The following is a 19,467-nucleotide window of genomic DNA, read 5'->3' on the forward strand; positions in this document are numbered from 1 at the left end:
ACCTTTGAGTTCCACTGGTGTGCAGGAAGTAGTGTCACAATGGGGTGGGGAGGTCCTTGGGGTGGGCTGGGAATGGTGAGGGGCAGCATTCTACTCCAGGGGCACAACTGGCCGCAGCCTCCAGGGGCAAGGCAGGTCAGGAAAACTGCCAAACGGCAACCCCCGTCCGCCCGTTCCTTTGTGCAGGCTGTTTCCTCCACGTGAGGGCTCCACCTCCACTCACGGAAATTCTCCTGTCCTTGCAGATATCACTCATTTGTCAACTATCCTTCAAGCCTTCCTGAGCCCACAGCTGGAAACAGCTTGGCTCTACCCCACTCACCTCTGCTCTGTCTCTCTGTGACACTTCCCTACCAACCATCCTTGGTCAGAGCTGCTGGTATCTGACCCATCTCCCCCATAAACTAGAAGCCTCCTCTGCCAGATTGCAGGAACAGGGCTTCAAGCTTCATGCTTGGGGGAAGGGAGGCCAAAGTGGCAGAACAGGAAAATCAGCACAGGGCCTGGTACAAGGCAGACCGTCCTTGTACCAGTACAGCATGTACTCAGGACCTCAGCAAAATTAGGGCATTGCTATGGTTTAATATTTGTCCTCTCCAAAACTCATGTTGAAACTTCATCTCCAGCGTGGTAGTGTGTTGGGGCCTTAAAGATGTAATTGGGTCATGAGGGTAATCTGTTAATCCCTGAATCACCATTCATGGATTAATAGATTAATGGGTTAATGAGTTATGAGAATGGGACTGGTGACTTTATAACAAGAGGAAGAAAGACAAGCTAGCTTGCTCAGTTCCCTCACCTGTGCCCCCTTGGGACTCCCCAACAGCAAGAAGGCCCTTACCAGATGTATCCCCTAAACCCTGGACTTTCCAGCCTCCAGAACTGTAAGAAATAAATTTCTTTTCTTTATAAATAACTCAGTTTCAAGTAGTCTATTATAAGCAACAGAAAATGGACTAACACAGACACTAAGACACAAAAAAAATTAAAAGAATTTCATATATTTGGAAAAAAACAATGAAGTATTAATCACAGGGAAGCCTACTTACAGCTATTTTGCAGTTTCCTGTGGCTCAATCTTCACTTGTTTGGGGGCAGGGCACTGCAATCTTACTGGTATCTGGGGCATCAGATCCTTCCGCTTTCACCAAACCTCCCTCGGGGTGTCTCAGTGGCTGGTCCAAGCCCCTCACCCCCGCAGAGTTCCCCACTGTTGAGCAGCAGCACTCTCGGGGCCACAGGGACCAAGCAGACAGCACAGTGAGCACCCAGCAGCCATCAGTGAGACTGAAGAGCAGGGAGGGAGCACCCTTTTGTTTTGGTTTTTTTTGGTTACATAAAATCCCAGAACTCAGCTGGGCATGGTGGCTCACGCCTGTAATCCCAGCAATTTGGGAGGCTGAGGCAGACGGATCACCTGAGGTCGGGAGTTCAAGACCAGCCTGGCCAACATGGCAAAACCCCATCTCTACTGAAAATACAAAAATTAGCCAGGTGCAGTGGCACACACCTGCAATCCCAGCTACTCGGGAAGCTGAGGCAGGAGAATCGGTTGAACCCAGGAGGCAGAAGTTGTAGTGAGCAGAAAATTGCACCACTACACTCCAGCCGGGGAGACAGAGTGAGACTCCTTTTCCAAAAAAAAAGATCCCAGAACTCTCTGGCCCAATCTCTGGGTAGAGAAGAGCCCCAGTAACAGCTGAGATGAATTTTCAATCAGCTCAATGAGATGGAGGCTCATGGTCTAAAGAAACACTGTGTTTCTTGCAGATACGAGTTTACAGAACAAATATTCATACCAACTACAAATGTTGATTGCCTTTGTTAAAAATTTAGGAGGTCATTTTTGTTTCCCTTGGTTACAGGTTGAGAAAACTAATAAATATGAGGGTCAAATTGTTTCTAGGCAAAAGGGACTTGCTATTCAATGTGCTAGAAGCCAATATTATGACACTGGGTTTTTGAGAAAAGAAAAGCTTTTAATTATAGGCCGGCCGACACGGAGACAGGAGTGCAGCTTGAATCTGTCTCCCTGGGCTGGTGCTAAGGCAGTGTTTTTATTAGAAAAGGTGTCGGGATTCTGAGATTAGCAGGTGATTGGTGGAAGGAAAGAGGAGGTCTGGAAAGTCCTCGGGCATGTGCGGTTCTCTTCATGACACCTCATAGATCACATGTGCAGGTACGGGGGGAGTGAGTATGAAACACGCAGTGGAAATTCAGGCTGTGATGTCAGCTAGCAGGTTCTGCACAGACTCTAGTTGGCCCCATTGGTTCCAACCTATTTAGCCAGTTCTGTTTTACAAGTCGAAGGAGTTTCAGCGTCTCAGCAAGTTGTCTCTTTTCTTATCTGCCATCCTGCAAACTCAAGAATTTCTGTTAGTCACTGGTGTCTAACTGTTTGGGGCATAGTTTCGCTTTCACACACCTGGACTAAATGTTCAGGACTGATAGTCACCATTGCCCTAAACTTTGAGGAGCAAAATCAAGGAGATACACAACCAGGGTCCAGTGAAGCCACCATCACTACCCCACAGAGCTAGGGCCAGCCCTAGGGAGGCCCTGGGCACCTGGGAAGCTGGCTTCTTCCTGGTTCCCAGACTAATAACTGTCAAGGCCTGTCCTGGCTCAGATCCCAGACACCTCTGTAGAAAAACGGCGTGGACCATCCATAGATGACACCAATCCTGCTTCATCTGAAGACATCCGGGAGCAGGAAAACCCCAGAAGGAGCGAAACTCTTTCATCTCCACAGAAACTTAAGAGGCAAAAGCAAATTCAGTTCAGAGGCTCCCCACCCACATGCCTGATCCCTAGTCTCCTTGCCTAAGGCAGAGAAAATGGAGAAGAGAGCTGAAGGAGGAAAAGGCCCGACCTTCAGCAGCAACTCCCAGCACTTATGGGGGTAGAGTTAATGGCCTCACTCAGTGGCTTCACTGCCATCTCTGAGCAGCAGAAGGGCGGGTGAAGGAGTAGGTTGAAGATTTGGTGGTGGGAAGTTTGGGGAGCTGCCACAGGATGGCTTCTCTGATTTCTAAAAGGAGGAGGAGAAGCGATCCGCTAAAAGGTGGGAGGATGGGAGGTGTGCAGAGTGGAGGGTAGAAATAGCCATGGAGGAGGGCTGGAAAACAAGTGGACTAGAAAGAGCTGGCAGGAACGCTGGGTACTGTTAAAGACCCAGCTGAGGCTGTTGATCACTAATTCATAGCAGAACCGACTTGTCCAGCATGTGACTCTCTGTAGCAATAGCCAGCAGTCTGGGAGGCAGGGAAAGAAAAGGCAGATCATTGGGCTCATTTGCTGCTGTGACTTTGCTAGTTGGGCACAACCAAATGGTAAAAGGATTAAAGTGTAGAGTATTGGCAACAGAGGCAGAAATAATTGCCATCTCTCAATGAAAATTAAATGATGGCTTTTTAATTTTAAAAAGGGTCAACAGACCATAGGGGCCAATGAGGCTAAGGATGGTATCATGGAAAGAATGTTCATGTCCCTTTCGAATTTACCTATTAAAGCCCTACCCCTCAATATGATGGTATTTGGTGATGGGGCCATTGGCAGGTAAGTAAGATTACACTAGGTCAGGAGGGTGGGACCCTCAGGATGGAATTAGCAGCCTCATAAACAGAGGATGAGATGTCAGATGTGACTGTGCACGCCTGAAGTCCCAGCTATTCAGGAGGCTAAGGCAGAGCCCAGGAGTTCTGGTCCAGCAGAGAGAAATTCTTTCTCCCTCCACGTGTGTGCGCTGAGTAAAGGTCATGTGAGGCACAGAGAGACCAGGCCATCTGAAGCCAGGGAGGAGGGAGAGGGCCCTCACCAGAACCTAACCGTGCCGGCACCTGATCTTGGACTTCCAGCTTCCAGAATTGTGAAAAAAAAAATAATTTCTGTTTTTCAGCCACCCAGTCAGTGGTATTTCATTATGGGGGGCCCGACTGACTAAGACAAATGAGCCAGAAGGACAGGGTGCTAGAGTCAGAGCATGAGAAGTCAGTTAGAGATTCATTCATCTATGCACTCATATGCCAGAAATTCTTCAGATTTTGGAGGTGGAGATGGATTTCCCTAAGCTGATGGCAGGGTTGGAGTGGAAAGGACAACTATGAGACAGGTAGTGGAGTTCTGGATGGATGAGGCTGTGATCTGGAGGCCAGGAGGTGGGAGCCAGGAAGAGAGACAGGTTTCCATGAGAGGAGGTGTCACAAGTGGGAGGGGTAGTGGTTGAGAAGCTGTAATGGTGGAGAGCAGCCTCCCCATCACCCTCTCTCCTGTGTGAGAGAGGAAGAGGCAGGAGGTAGAGCACCTTCCAAGCAGTGCTGAGGGCATGGGCGCCCCTGCCAGCGTTGGAGCCACTGTTCTAGTGACACAGGGTATCGCCTTTGGTGGAAGTGGCTGAGATGGGGGATAGGTCAGTATTGCTGGAGTCAGTGGGGACTGTGTCAATGCAGAAGAGCAGCCGGCTGGGGAAGTGTGGGGGCATCTTAGACTTTAGAATTGAAGTAGAGAACGCAGATGCACAGTACAGTGGTCTTCATCTCAGAGGGCCTTGAAGGGGGTGGCCACTGGGCTGCTCTTGGGGAGAGCCAAGGGAGCCCCAGGGCCAAGCTCTTTACCCAGGACACAGGCCAAGAGAGCAGCCAATCAAAGGGCTTTCCTCCAAACCTGCTCTCAGATCCGGCCACTCCCCGGTTCCACTGCTGCCAGCCCACTTTGTCATCAGAATGTTGTGAGGATAAAATAAGGTAATAAATGCTTGCTATTAATTAATTTTATCATTGTAATTATGTCCTGCCTGGTTAATCTGCTTCTACTTTTACCCTCCTCCAACACATTCTTCAGATAGAGAGTGATTTTTAAAATATAAATCTATGGCTGGGCACAGTGGCTCACACCTGGAATCCCAGTACTTTGGGAGGCCCAAGCAGGAGGATCCCTTGAGCCCAGGAGTTTCAGACACACCTGGGCAACATAGCATCTCTGTCTCTAAGAAAAATTAAAAATTAAAAAAAATACAAATCTTAATGGACCTGCTTAAAGAAAAAAGAAAAGCAGTGGCTTTATTGTCCTCAAAACAAAGTCCAAAATTAAGGCTATGGTCTCACAAGCCCCACCTGTGTCTGATTTCTCAAACTCCCAGGATTCCTTCCAGCTGCAGCACCTGCCCACTGCTGGTCATCACCTCAAAAGCTCTTCTGCACCCCCTGCCCACCTTCTCTTCACCTGGTCTCTGGTTCTGTTCTTAGATGCCTGTCCTCAGGGGGCTTTCTGCCCCCATACACTGGGTCAGCTGCCTTGTTTAACACCACAATGTCCTCTCCTCTTCATGTATGGCACTTCTCCCAAAGTTCTGCAGAGCAGTTTGATGGCTACAGAAGAAGTGTGCATCTTTGGGTCCAGCATGCAGGGCACGGGATGTGGGATCTCCCTGGCAGATCGGTGGGCCCATGAACAGGTAAGCGAGTGAGCCACAGCCCAGGAGAGCATGAGCCAGGACCAAGCTTGAAGACAGCCTTGTTCTGTGTCTGGCAGTGAGCTGGGGGTTGTTGGGGTTTGGGTGCAGGTTGGCATGCCTCTCCTATCTTCTTTGAACTTGGGGGCAGATTGCTGGACCCCTTTGCCTTTCATCCCCAGCCAGAGCACATGAGATTAGAATTATCATGGATCCATGTAAAGGGAATTATGAAATCATCCATTCTAACATGGAAAGGCTGAGGCCCAGAGTAGGAGGGCTCCCGCTCCCAAGGCCTGAAATCTGAGTCCTTCACTGACCCCACAAAGCTAACCATAGCACTGAGTAATGGGTCCACTGCTAGCAGGTCCCTCAGATCCGAACTGTTCTGTGTTCTGTAACACCCTCTGGGGGATGGTGGTTCAATATGTGCCGGCCACTGCCTGGCCCAGTAAGGCCCCTTTTCTGTTGTGCTTCTCTGAGTACAGTCAAGATCAGGCTGCATATCTTCTCCTTTGGGGTCCCAGAGGCCTCAGCAGCTGACCTCCCATCAGTGACTGCTAATGGACACTTACCCATTCATCAGAGCAAACCACAGGACACTTTTAAATACACACAGAAAAAAAAATCTTTCTCCCCAACCAACCATAAACCTCCCAAAAAGAAAAGAAAAAGTCTCCAGGGGCCAGGCGCAGTGGCTCATGCCTGTAATTCCAATACTTTGGGAGGCCGAGGTGGGCGGATCACGAGGTCAGGAGCCTGGCTAACATAGCGAAACCCCATCTCTACCAAAAATACAAAAATTAGCCAGACTTGGCCGTTTCGATCTCTTCCTGGGAATGACAATCATTCCGTCTTAAAGGGAGCAAGTGTCCACATCTTAGAGGAGGAAATTGCCTTTAGCTGGGAAACGGCCCTTTCCCCACTTCTATCTGGTTTTCCCCATCCCTTGGCAGTTTCAGCCTGGGAGACATATTGTGCCCAGAAAGACTTGCTAGTATTCCCCAAGAGGACGCCATGAATGGGCACACAGTAGGAAGCTAAATAGAGCTTCTGTCCAGCACTTCAAAGCTGAGAACCGTGAGTGAGAAATATCCATGTGTTTGGAAGAGAGCTGCTGGACACTTCCATGCTGGGTTTACAGGAAACTGGTCCGGCACCTACGCCCAACCCCGACCCAGCCATGTAGGAGAAGGTGAGCAAGCATGAGGGGCTGGGGCGCCTGTGAGAAGAGAGACTGGATCCTTCTCCCTAGTGGGAGGTTAGCTGGGGCAAGGCGGGGGCAGTGGCCAGGCAAGCTCTTTTTCTACCATTTGGTGACACAATTATATATGGTGTTCTTGCGGGCTAAGGAGGTGCTGAGGAAGGCAGTCTGGCTTGAGGTCTCTTTATGGGCGCCCATCCAAGGCGGCCATCTTTTTTTTTTGAGACAGAGCCTCTTTCTGTTGCCCAGGCTGGAGTGCAGTGGTGCGATTTCGGCTCACTGCAAACTCTGCCTCCAAGGTTCAAGCGATTCTCCTGCCTCAGCCTCTTGAGTAGCTGGGATTAGAGGCATGTACCACTACATCGGGCTAATTTTTGTATTTTTAGTAGAGACAGGGTTTTGCCATGCTGGCCAGGCTGGTCTCAAATTCCTGACCTGAGATAATCTGCCCGCCTCAGACTCGCAAAGTGTGTGAACCACCACACCCAGCCAAGAAGGTCATCTTCTAAGGTTGGGGCTTCCAGCTGTAGGAGAGGTTGTGGGAGCAATGCTGGGTGGGGCTGGAGAAGGGTCCCAAGAGGAGTGCATTGGGAGCATATTGCTCATTCTAAGGAACAATACCAAGGCCTGAGAGGATCTCTGAGAAGCCCATGAAGATGCCCTGTGGAAAAGGCAGCTTTCAGAAGCCTGACAAAATGCACCAAATGGCATTAGCCAATGTGCACCAGAAAGAACTGCAACCAGCAGCAGCTTGGTGAAAAGACCTCTGCCCTTTCCCTCACCCTGCATGGGCCCTGGAAGGTCCAGAAGCAGCTGAGCATGAGCAGGAGAAGGCGGGGTAAGGGGGGGAACAGAACAAACCTCCTCTCTTTCCCCAAGCTGGTCCCTGAGCCACACATAGGTTAGGCATGAGCTGAGTGTAGGGCGGGGGTTGGGCGATCTTTGAAGTGAATGCACGGTAGAAATTTTGATTTAGGCTGAACTGAAATCTTCTCTCTGTACGACCCAGTGACCTATGGGGCCATACCTTAGCCAGAGGGATCTGGTCCATCCCCTAGAAGGAACCATAACCTTCCCTTTTTCCACAGCCTTTCCATCCACCTGCCTGGGTAGAGTCTACACCTTCACATTTGTTTCCTCTCCCCTCCTGTCCCCACAACTTGGAAAGGGCTTACCTTGTGTTCTGTTCTGAGCATCACTGTGTTTTGAGGGCAGGGGACTCCAGATTGAGGAGATCAAGAGAGCCATACCCCGTGAAGGCTGTTAGAGGACAAGTTAAGCCCAAGACATATCCAAGATCCTAACCCAGACAGAGTATTGGGGGCGGGGCTCCAGAGATGAGAAACGCGAAGGAGGCCAAGAGGTCCTGTCCCAGATACCTCTGGGATTGGGCTCAGCAGGAGGTGACAGCCATGGACCAGGTTGTGGTGTGCTGCCTCCATAAGCAAGGCTGGTCTTGCCCTGTGTCCCTGTGGGTCCTGGTCGTATCCAAGGAGGTGCTTAGGCAGCTCCCTGATGCTGACAGTCCAGCTCTTAGAGATCTCAATCAGAAGTATGTACTGCTCACAAAGGTCACTCCTGGGCTGGAAGTTCTTCCTGTGGCTTCTGTTTCCTTCTCTGAGGGCACTGATTTGGGGGACCTAGAGGGAACAGAAGGCTGTCATTGGCTGCCCAGGAATTGGTCCCATGACAGTGTCCCTCACCACCCCCCTCCTCAAGGTAAGGGGAATCTGAACTAAAGCCAGCCAGATGTCTGTGGTTCTGGAGGACCTCATATTAGCCTCTAGGCAACAGTGGACAAGTGATGAGGTGGAGGCCTGGGCATACAGTGTGCGTGGCCAATGTGAGACCCAGGTCGTGGTTTCAGAGCAAGCAAGCAGCTCACCGTGGGTGAGGCCCCAGCTCCAGGTCCTGGAGGGTATCTTTCAGGGCCTGGCCACGCGTCTCTGGCAGCAGGGTGCAGAGCAGGCCGGCCACAATGGGGAGGCTGCCGTAGATGAGCATGGGGAGGGCAGCGTGGTACTCTCCCAGCAGGATCACTAGTGGTGCGAGGATGCCCCCGATCCGTGAGAAGATGCCCACCAGCCCCATGCCTGTTTGCCTGGGGGAAGACCAGGGCAAGCTAAGTAGACCCGGGCCCAACTCTGGGCCTCAGCTTCACCCCAGTATATTTTCTCGGGAGAGCCCAGACCCCAAAGGTCTGCAGGGTCTCCAGCCTCACCCACCCCATTCAGAGCTCCTGCTCTCTGCTCCTGCCTCCAGCTCCTGCTCTCTGCCTGCTACACCCCTGCTCATCTGTCAACTCTCAGGTCAGGAGGCTGTACATCCTTACCACCCTCCCACCCCAAGACATCCTTCTCTGGGGCCATTCATTCTTAGATGTGTCCCATATTCCTGTCCCGACCGCCAGGGTGTGGCCTACTTGCCTGTCTGTCCTCCATTATCCTGGGGACAGCTCGGGGGCTTGGTCTAGATTTCTAGTTGTCCTGGACCCCGCCCAGCACTGCTGCCCCAGAACCAGCCCTGTCAGCTATTTGTGGAATGGGGTGAGGGCTGAGGAGGGACAGCCAAATCAGAGTCTCAGCAGCAGCGGAGCAGGAGTCACACTGCAGCTCTTACCGGAGGATGGTGGGGAAAAGCTCGGCAGAGTACACATAGGAGATGGTAAAGGCGGCAGCTGTGGCCATCTTCGCCACCACAGCCAGCATGGTGACCACCACGGGCAGATCTGGCAGAGGGTGGACAGTCCCATCACCTGGGCCCTGCTGCCGGCCCCATCCATTGAAGCTCCCCACCCCTTCTGTACCCAAACCCCAGGGAAGCCTTTACTCCTGGAAGCGGAACAATGGCCACTAGTCTAGCCCCTGACAGGCGGTGGGTGAGGGGGAATGGGGTGGTACCTGCTGGGATGAAGATGATGATGATACACATAAAGCTGCCCAAGACCAAGGTCCCCAACTGGCTCCACTTGCGGCCAAACCTCTGCATCATGAAGATGCTGGAACAGCGGGCAGGCACCTCAACGGCTCCAAAGATGAGCTGCGTCAGATAGATGTCCAGGCCAAAGTCCCCCACTTGGAGGCTCAGGCTGTAGTACCCCAGACTGTCCACAAACCTACAAGGTAATGAAGGGCTCCTGTCGCTGCTGGGTGATGAGACACCACCCAGAGGGAGAGCCTGCCTTGGTCAGCAGTCACAGCAGGGGACACTGGCACAGCCAGGGAGAGACCATCCCATCCAGACAGCCACCAGCCCACTTCTCTGACAACACACACCAAGGAGGCTGCAGCCCTGTGGTTCTGTCCTTGGGCTCTGGGCACTCACCAGACACAGGAGATAATCAGGGTCACCTTCCGGAGCTGAGGGTGTCTGAACAGATCCAGGGCATTCCCTGAGGGGCCTGTCTTCTCTGGGACCAGCTGGGAGGAAGAAGCAGAGTGAGAGGCCAGGCAGGAAGGTCCATGTGGGTCTGATTCTGGGCCTGGGCCTGCTGGAAGCACCTGGTTCATGAGCTCCGGAGAGAGTTTCCGCCTGTTGACCAAGGCTGCCCTCTGAATCAGTTGTTTCGCCTCGTCCATCCTCCCATGGGTCAGGAGCCACCGTGCAGATTCTGGCAGAGCCCTGTGGGTCAGCAACAGCTATGACCTTGGGGTCTGGAGTCCTAGGGAGCTTTCTGGCTTGTTCCAGTGCACACTGAACCCCACACCCAGCTGTGACAGGCTTCCTCTCCCAGACTCGCCTCTGACTGTCCCGTGAACGTGGGCGCTGCACTCCAATCCCACCACAACACAACTAACTTGGGGGGGCTTGCTCCTGGCATGTATTTTCCTCACCAGAAGTAGAAGAAGAGCAGTAAGCCAGGTGCAGTGCCAGTGATCTGAAGGAGCCTCCAGTTGCGGAAACCATAGGCGAGTCCCGCAAGCAATATCTGCCCGAGGGAGTAGGTGCACTGGGCCAGGACTACGGCCTGCGTCCTCCATGTGGGCCCCACCCACTCTGTCACTGTGGGAATGGAGAGGTTGAGACAGGGCTAATCCCTGCCATTCACTCCCCATTACTCCCAGGTGCCACCCTGTGGGGGCTGGGCCTCAGGGCCAACACAGGAAGCACCAGTGCGACCACTTCAGATGTGGGGTACCTGACAAGACCTCCACAGGCCATTTGGGGCCGTGGCCCTCCCAGACCTCTGGGCCTCACCCTGTGACTGAAGGCTCCAAGGACCAGACACTCACATAGGGTGACATTGCTGAAGGCAAATCCAGCGATGGCAGTAGCCACAGCAAAGCGCAGGGCCATGTAGAGCTCAAAGCTGGGCACAAAGGCTGTGACCAGGCCGATGAGGGTGAAGAGGAGCAGCTGCGCCAGGATCGTGGCCTTGCGGCCAATCCTGAGGAAACAGGGCAGGTCCGTGGGAAGTGCCCCTCCCGGAAGGCATCTGAGGAGAAGGCCGCAAGGGGGTCCAACCCTGTCCTGGGGTCTCTTTCTGAGGGAGGAGACACGGCCCTTCCCTGAGCCCCATTTGAGGGTAGGGGGAAGAGGGCCTCGCCCTAAAGGCCAGTGTGAGGGGCATAAGGGGGACTTGGGCCTGTGCCAGAGCTGACAAGTTTGCTAGGCAGGGAGTGGGCAGGGCAAGGTTCTTACCGGTCCCAGAGGGGCCCAAACATGAGGGTGCCAACAAGGAGCCCAGCCATGAACACTGACTGTGTGGTGTCTTTCAGATGCTTCCGATCACAAACCAGGTTGAACTGAAGGAGACACAGGCAGATGTGAGTCCAGGGGCTGCACGGAGGGCAAGCCCTACACCACCTGGCCCACTACAAACCCTTCAGGGAAGGAGCTCATGGTTCCCAAACTGCGTACTGAGGCATTCCAGGGCACCATGGTGAACTCACTGAGCATGGCAGGGCATTTCAGGTTTTAAAGGGAAATACAAGTTGACATCTCTCTGACATCACACAAACTACTAGCTCAGGATAGTTCACACTTTCAACGTGAGGTCACGCTACTTTCCTTCCAATGACATCATATGTATGTGAAATCTGACATCATAGCTATAGGAAAGTGCTTTTGGCAGTTTTTGTGAAAGCAAATGCCACAGAAAATCAATGTGGAAGAGAAAGTGAGGGTGGCAGTGTTTAAGGACTGAGAAGTTGTACAATGCCCAGTAAGTGTATACAGCCTATCAGTAAGGTATTGTGTTTAAGGATAAAATTAAAATATTTTTTCCATCAACGTATGTGTTTATTCCAAAAAATAACTGCTAAGTTGTTAGGACATAAACACTTGTTTGAACTTAATGACTTAATACATAGAGCTGTTAGGTATTTCTTTTGGCCTGGAGATGCCATGTAAAATTATTGACACACTAAAGATGCAAATTTTGGGACACCGTGACAGACCATTAATTGCTGCTTCCTAACAAATGGGGCCGCTTCCCCATAGCCAGGGCACCCCTGGGACACATTTGGGCCTCTCCATGTTTTTCTACCTGGCTGCAAAATCCCCCTGAAATGCCCACCATTAACAGGCAATCAGAATCCTAAGAAGCCCTCACACATGCCTTAAGGAAGGCGATTAGATCAGAGGAACACACGCACATACACACGCACACACAGAGGGAGGGAGGGAGTGAGAGAATGTGCAGGTGTGAGACAGAGAGAGACACAGAGAATGCTAATCCATCCAAGATCTATAGAGAGAATCCCACAGCCTGAGAAACCAAGAGGAGAAGATATTTAGGTCCATACCACTCTGTATGTGCACTTGACTCACTTGACTGACTCCCATCCTGCCAGGTTGTGGGTCCCTCAGGGAGTCCCGCCACGCCTCTTGCACACAGCTCAGTTCCACAAATGTTTGTTGGGGAACCATCATGCGAGCTCTCCTCCAGCTTCCCAGCAGCAACCACTGAGCGCTCACCCTGTGCTGGTGCTTGCTAAATGCTTTACATGCATGATCTTACAGAATTCTAATAATAATCCTTCACTTACCACCTCCCCGGAAAGGAAATGTTAAGCAGCTAACCCTCGGTCCCACAGCTGGATGGCAGCTGGTGGAGTTGAGACCTCTCTCTTGCCCTAGACAGGGAATGAATCTGAGTGAAGGCTAAGAGGATGTCTGCTGAATGAATGAATACATGAAGAAATAAACTAATGCCTACAGCTAACTAATTAACCAATCACCATCAGTTAAATAACTTTTAGCAAGAAATTAACCAGTCCAGGAGTTACTGTTGTGCTCTTACTTCTGTTCTCAAGGACAGCTATTAATTTTCAAGAACTTTCAACATGTATCAAGGGATGAACTACTCCTGGGAATGAAGTGGAGAAGGAAAGGGGACTTGAAATTGTTGCTCCAGCCAGTTCTATCCTGTTTAGTTTTTGTCTAGCAGCCACAGATTGCCTTTTAGTAAGATGGCATTTAAAATAACTAGTAATAAAGGCCTCCTGTTGCCAGGCTCAGGAGTCAGAATTGAGTGGCTTTGTGTGACCTTAACCCTGTTAGCCCATCTGTCTGTGTCTTGATTTCCCACTTACAAAATGTGAATAAAATATGCTACATAGTATGACCTGATACAATGAAAGGAACTAACACTTGTAACATGGTTAGCTCAGTGGCTGTGTCACAGGAAGCTCTCAGCACCTGTTATCTAGGGTGAGGCTGTGCTTTGGCTTCTGTGCTCACAGAGCTCTCAGCTGGTGGCAGACAGCTCACACACAAGGGGGTGAAGTGCTCTCTGGGCATGAGCGCCAAGCCACGGAGTCTTCTAAGGCTGGCACCCCTGGTCAACAGCCACCATTCACTACCTCTCTTCAGTTTATATACATGCTATTGCATTAAATCCTCATTCTAACCCACTAATGGCTTATCACTCCCTTTGTGCAGCAGCAGAGGCTGAGGCTTGGAGAGGCGCCGAGATGTGCCCAAGCTCTCATGGTGTTATCATGTTGCAGGTGGTAGAGATGAAGAGGGTTCCAACTTGGGATGTCAGTCATCCTCCTCAGCCCTAACTCCCACAGTGGATGGTTCTGCAGTCTGCCATGGTGGTCTGCAGAATCCCACCCTCATTTCTTGGAGCACTCCCCAGCCTGGATCCCGCCCCTATTCTAAAACCTTCAACAGCTCCCTTTGGTCTCTAGGAGAAAGCCCAAATTCCTTAGCACTATATCTAATGCCCTTGAAGAGCTAGCTGTTGCCTATTTCCCAGCCTCTTTTGCTATGTCAGCATTTCTAAATATGCCAGGCATTTTCAAGCCTCCAGAACCCAGAAATGGTTGTTCTCTCTGCTTCCCCTTCCCTCCCATTCCTACTTCTTTCGTCCCAGGACAGATCACATGATTGTTGCTATTCACTGATGGTCTTCCCACCTTCCCATTCCAAGGTCCATGTAGACAGGGGAGCCATTTTTTTCTTCTCTTTTTTTTTGAGAAAGCATCTCCCTAGGCTGGAGTGCAGTGGCATGAATATGGCTCACTACCAGCTCAAACGATCATCCCACTTCAGCCTCTGGAGTAGCTGAGACTATAGGCATGTGCCATCATGTCTGGCTGATTATTTTATTTTTTGTAGAGATGAGGTCTCACTATATTGCCCAGGCTGGTCTCGAACTCCTGGGCTCAAGTGATCCTCTTGCCTCAGCCTCCCAAAGTGTTGGGATTACAGGCACGAGCCACTGCACCCAGCCCATTTTTTTTTCTTTTACCAAGGATGGACACGCAGGAAATGTAGACCTTCAGGAGCACACAGCCTATATGGAAATATACTTTTTTCTTTTCAAATTAGTATTGTTTGCATTTAAGTTTAAATATGAAGTCACCATTTATAATAAGGAAGCTTAGGTGTCAGCTCAGAGAGAGTCTTCTGGGTCAATGGGCAGAACCTTCCTCATGGATGAAAACCAGAGATAGAAGATCTCACACCAAGCCGACTGCACTCTGGAACCAAGCTTGGGATTATCACGTGGCTCAGGGCACAAAGTGTACATTTCCTTGGGAGTCACAGTCTTTGGAAGAGTAGGGGTGAGGATAGCATGATAGGGTAGGGCAAGAGGCCCAAGGTCCACCACAATGCCAGCACTGTCTAGGAGAGAGGTCCTGAGTGTCGCCATGCCCCAGGGAGAGGCTGAGGTCAACATCGAGTTTGAAATATTTAAAGTAAATACAAAACTATTTCAGCAATGCAGATCATTAAGTGTGCTGTTGTGAGCAATGATGCCATTGGTAAAACAGATCTACCGATATCCTACATAACAAACAAATTTACATCTGAAAATATACCAACTATTTCTAACAACTATGCAGTCATGGTTATGGTTGGTGGAGAGTCAGATGCTCTTGGACTTTTTGACGCTTCTGGGCAAGAGGGTTATAAAAGATTACAATCGCTAAGTATCCACAAACAGATGTTTTTCTAGTCAGTTTTTCAGTGGTATCTCTGTCCTCATTCAAAAATGTGAAAGAAAAGTGGATGCCTGTTCTAACTCACCACTGTCCAAAGATTCCTTTCTTGCTTGTCAAGACCCAAATTCATCTCAGAGATGATCCCTCTACTCTTGTGAAAGTTGCCAAGAACAAAAAATGGAAGCCTATCACCCAGACTGGCCTCGGACTGGAAGGCTGTTGAGTACGCAGAGCATTCTGCACTCACAGAGAAGGGCCTAAAGAATGCAGTTACTCAAGCCTCCAGAGCCAAAGAAGAGCCTCAGGCGTGTGCTGCTATGAACAGCTCTCCAGAGCCCTTTCAGCTCAGCTTGTGTTGCCATCACAGTAAAAGCAAAGTTTAAGTCAAACTAAGGATTAAAAATTAGGGCGGGCATGGTGGCTCACGCCTGTAATCCCAGCACTTTGCGAGGCTGAGGTGGGTGGATCACCTGAGGTCAGGAGTTCAAGACCACCCTGGCCAACATGGCAAAACCCCATCCCTACTAAAAATACAAAACTTAGCTGGGTGTGGTGGTGCATGCCTGTAATCCCAGTTACTTGGGAGGCTGAGGTAGGAGAATCACTTGAACCCAGGAGGCAAAGGTTGCAGTGAGCTCAGATCTCACCACTGCACTCCAGCCTGGGTGACAGAGCAAGATCCTATCTCAAAAAAAAAAAAAAATTGAAGTTTATTCTCTGCAATAATGCCAAATGCCTAATCCCACCAACATATACTCTTGCAAGACAAGGCTCATAGGTATGGTTCCCCTTCCCCATCCCAATACTAGTTACTTAAGTCATTGTTTATTGTCAGAAAAGTGATCAGTACTTGTTTGTTTTGTTGCTTCAAAAAAATTTTTTGTTTGCACAAAAGCAAGGCATGTTTGTGATGACTCTCTAGCACACTAATGCCAATTGTTAAGCTGCTCCTTGGTTCCCCTCAAGAGTAATGTGGGACATCTTAGTGCTGTTCTTTTTTTTTTCTTGTTTTTGTTTGTTTGTTTGTTTTTTGCAGGTGTTTGTGTGTGAGGAGTTTATTTTTGAGTCTTTTAAAAAATTTATTCACCAGTGGACAGTCCTTAAGGGGAGGACAGATTGATTCCACATTCCACTTCCTAGATCTAGTTTAGAAAACACATCCCCCCCTGCCTCATTCCATAACACAGTCCTTTCTGAAAGCTGCCTTTTCTCTCCACCTTTGGGTGTTTGATGAAACTCAAGAATGTGGGTAGAGTCTGTCTTGCCCTTCCTCATTTCTTGCACTATACATGTGACTGTGACTTTTGAGAAAATGTGCTACTTGCTGTTTTATTTTTCGAAGTTAATTTACAACTTCTTTCACTGATAAATGAAGAGAAGTATTGCACCTTTTGAAATACACTAAATGGAGTGAGTTCATAATCTGAAAAAAAATTCTTTCCTGTCATTCTCTCATAAGCTTAGCATAAATGTGCAGCTTAAGAGTGTGTGACATGGTGTTCCCAGAATGCAGCTGAAGACCCAGCATGTAGAAGAAATGTGAGGGTGATGGTATCTATAAGACAGATGTCTATGGAATGGTAACACACTCTTTCAAGTTACGCAGGTCTGCTTCATCAAGGAGCTGAGGTTGGAGAAGGAGTGGGGAGAACACTTAAGAACACGGGAACCAGTCAAGGGACTCCCCTTGTTTCTGTTTTGCATTTGAGGAGCCTTCCAACAGCCAATGGAGGCTCTCTAGTTTACCAGATGTCATGAATGAAGGCTCTTCCTAAGTGTTAACAGGGATGTTATCAGCTTATTTTGGTTGCAGTTCCCAATTGCTAAAAATGTTTAGGTAACTTTTTTCCACCTTCTGCAAATCCTAATTATTACCTTAGTGTCAACTAATGCTTTCTCACATGATAATTCTTTGTGTACTCATTCTTTTCAGGTGTGTCAAACAATAACCAAAGAAAAGAGGTCCCAAATCCTTGAAAACATCCATCTAATTCTATACTCCTGCCCCTCCACCCTGACCCCATTGCAGGCACACCCACTGCTCCCCAGACATCCTGCCTGCTTCCTGCTGCCTGGCCTTTTCTGTGCTATTCTTATTCTCTGCCTGCAAAGGCCTTCCCCTCTTCTCTAGCAACATTTTTCTAGTATCCTGGTGCCTAGTTCACACATATCACCTCCTTCAGAAAGTTGCCTGCCCATTCCTCCCAACCAGAAGGAAGCAAATTCTGGGCCTTAGGACCCACCCAGCCCTTTATTCCTCTGCAAGGGGCCCAGACCTTTCCTGACCACTAGAGGAATAAGGTACCTTTCCCCTCTGACTTCCCTGCACAGTTAATTCTCAGGGGGCTTTGGCTAAATACGGTTGCATGAAGAGTCCAGCATGGGGTGTGAACAAGGCCTAGAGTAGTCTGTGAGCAATCTGGAAGGTTTTCCGGGCTTTGAGAATGATGATATTTGGCCAGGCGGGCAGAGAGTTTAACACATATAAGCATACCACAACACGTTAGGGCTGGTGAAGCTGGGACTGGCCATGGATGTGATGCTGGGGAGATGATGGAGAGGACAGTAAGCGTCAGAAGGGGCTAGGCTGACCAGTCCCAGAGCCTGGGAGCATGCATAGGCTCCCTAGAGCTCCCTGTGGGGTGGAGTGGGGTGGAGTGGGGGAGAGTTGGGAGAAGGACAGGCAGGACATATCGGCAGGCTATCAGGCTTCTGGGAGCAGTTTTATGGTTACATATTAAAAAGTGAAAGTTAAACTTTGGTTAACACATTGGTCTCTGAAAACCTCTAAAAATAAATACTTTTTCAGCCATGGGTTGGGGGAGAAGTGCATGTTTAATCCCAGATTTTCCACCATAAAGAAGACGAGAATTATATAGATCCCCTCAAGCACCCATGCCCCTCAGGTTTCTGGACTATCTGTGCTGCCTCCCACTCCTGTGGGAATCTAGACAGCAGGTGTCTGGCATGAGAGCCCCAGCTCCATGGTCAACTCACTGCATTGCCCTGGCTAAGCCATCTCCTCATTCTGTGCCTCAGCCCCACCATCTGGGAAGCAACAGAGTGGGACTGGATGCTTTCACAGGGCCCCTCTTGCTCAGAGGTGGCTAGGGTGGGAAGTTTTCTGCCTGCATCTCTCCTAAAAGAAGGAAGTTAGCAAGAATGAATGCTCAGTTACCCACTGGACAAGTCCTAGAGTCCTGGATGTTCTCCAGCGTCCCAAAGGCAGGCTGGCAGAGATCTAGAGAGAAAAACGGAAAGGTTTGAAGCCCAGCAAGCAGGAAGGTAGTGAAATGGACAGGGAAAGTGATGGCATTACAGAGTTAGGAAAACAGGAACGTAGGCAGACATGCAGGGACAGACTGAAAGACAAAGAGAACTGGACAGACAGATGAGAACACTGGGTAGAGAGAAAGGCACAAAGATGGGAAAACAGGAGAGGACACCAACTGGGGAGATAGCCAGAGAGACAAGGAAAGAGAGGGACAACAAAAGGATGGGCAAAAATGGGCAGATGGGCAGACAGACTGGACAGAGAAGACGACAGGCAGATGGGTCAATAGGCAGAGGACAAAGAGGAAAATGAGATTGACAAAATGAAAAACATATGTGCCCATGGTTGACCATATGGGCATGGGGCAGATACAGAGCCAGTGACTGAGGGTGAAGAGTCAGGCACAAGACCCGACAGACCCACAACTGGTGGAGAAACCAGCAAAAGGAAAAGCCTACCTCATTCTTTAGGGATGGGAGCCTGTTCTCAGGATATTCCCAGCCCATATCACAAGGCTGTGTCTCATTGAAGTGGTGGCTGAGGATATCCTGCAGGCTGGCATTGGCGGCGGGTGGCCGGAACATGAGGCAGGGCTCTGGGTGGCCTGCAGTGTCCAGGGGCACGCTCAGTGCCAGCTGTTCAGCAGCACTCAGGTTGAAAGTATGGTTCTTCACCCAGGCCACTGCACAGTGGTGGGGCTCATCTAGGACCATGAAGACATGGGCAAAAAAGTAGAAGGGAGACAGGAAGTTGAGAACACACAGCAGTATCAATAGTTGTATCTGGAAGCGACCAAAGTCACCTATTTCAGCCAGGATCTCGACAAATTGAGCCATGTCTGCCACTTACCACCTCCTCAGCCTGGGGATACTAGGGTAGCTCTGCAGCTTGGCTCTGGGAACTTGCTCCTCTGGGCAGTGGTGATAGCTGCATTAATGTTTAATCCAGCCTTGCCCTGCTCTACCTGTCACTCCTCAGCCCCCTATGTGTGACCTGGGAAGGGTAGAGTATGATGAAAAAATAGTCCACATGGATGAAGCTGGAAACCATTATCCTCAGCAAATTAACACAGGAACAGAAAACCAAACACCACATGTTCTCACTCATAAGTGGGAGTTGAACAATGAGAACACATGGACAC

General features: G+C 50.0%; 1 protein-coding gene and 1 pseudogene across 1 annotated transcript; one reads left to right on the forward strand and one right to left on the reverse strand.

The window, feature by feature from the left end:
- Positions 1-7,914: 7,914 nt before the first annotated feature.
- SLC22A13 (solute carrier family 22 (organic anion/urate transporter), member 13) lies at positions 7,915-19,216 on the reverse strand. The gene is made up of 10 exons (XM_011953316.1): positions 18,785-19,216; positions 11,295-11,398; positions 10,886-11,040; positions 10,487-10,655; positions 10,154-10,274; positions 9,978-10,072; positions 9,554-9,768; positions 9,273-9,381; positions 8,539-8,754; positions 7,915-8,293 (listed from the first exon to the last, which is right to left on the reverse strand). Exons 1-10 carry the CDS (start codon positions 19,160-19,162, stop codon positions 8,200-8,202), a joined length of 1,656 nt encoding a protein of 551 aa, XP_011808706.1. The 5' UTR covers positions 19,163-19,216; the 3' UTR covers positions 7,915-8,199.
- On the forward strand, positions 14,830-15,435 carry LOC105519850 (annotated as a pseudogene).
- Positions 19,217-19,467: the final 251 nt, after the last annotated feature.

This window comes from Colobus angolensis, unplaced genomic scaffold (genome assembly GCF_000951035.1).
Source record: "Colobus angolensis palliatus isolate OR3802 unplaced genomic scaffold, Cang.pa_1.0 Scaffold36, whole genome shotgun sequence".
Lineage (NCBI taxonomy): Eukaryota > Metazoa > Chordata > Mammalia > Primates > Cercopithecidae > Colobus > Colobus angolensis.

Bases quoted from the DNA above. Each gene is read 5' to 3' on its own strand.
- SLC22A13 (XM_011953316.1), bottom strand. From the start codon at position 19,162: ATGGCTCAATTTGTCGAGATCCTGGCTGAAATAGGTGACTTTGGTCGC. The intron at 11,041-11,294 runs GTAAGAACCTTG...CTGTTTCCTCAG, and splicing joins TTTGGGCCCCTCTGGGACCG to GATTGGCCGCAAGGCCACGA. The intron at 9,769-9,977 runs GTGAGTGCCCAG...ATTACCTTGTAG, and splicing joins CTGATTATCTCCTGTGTCTG to GTTTGTGGACAGTCTGGGGT.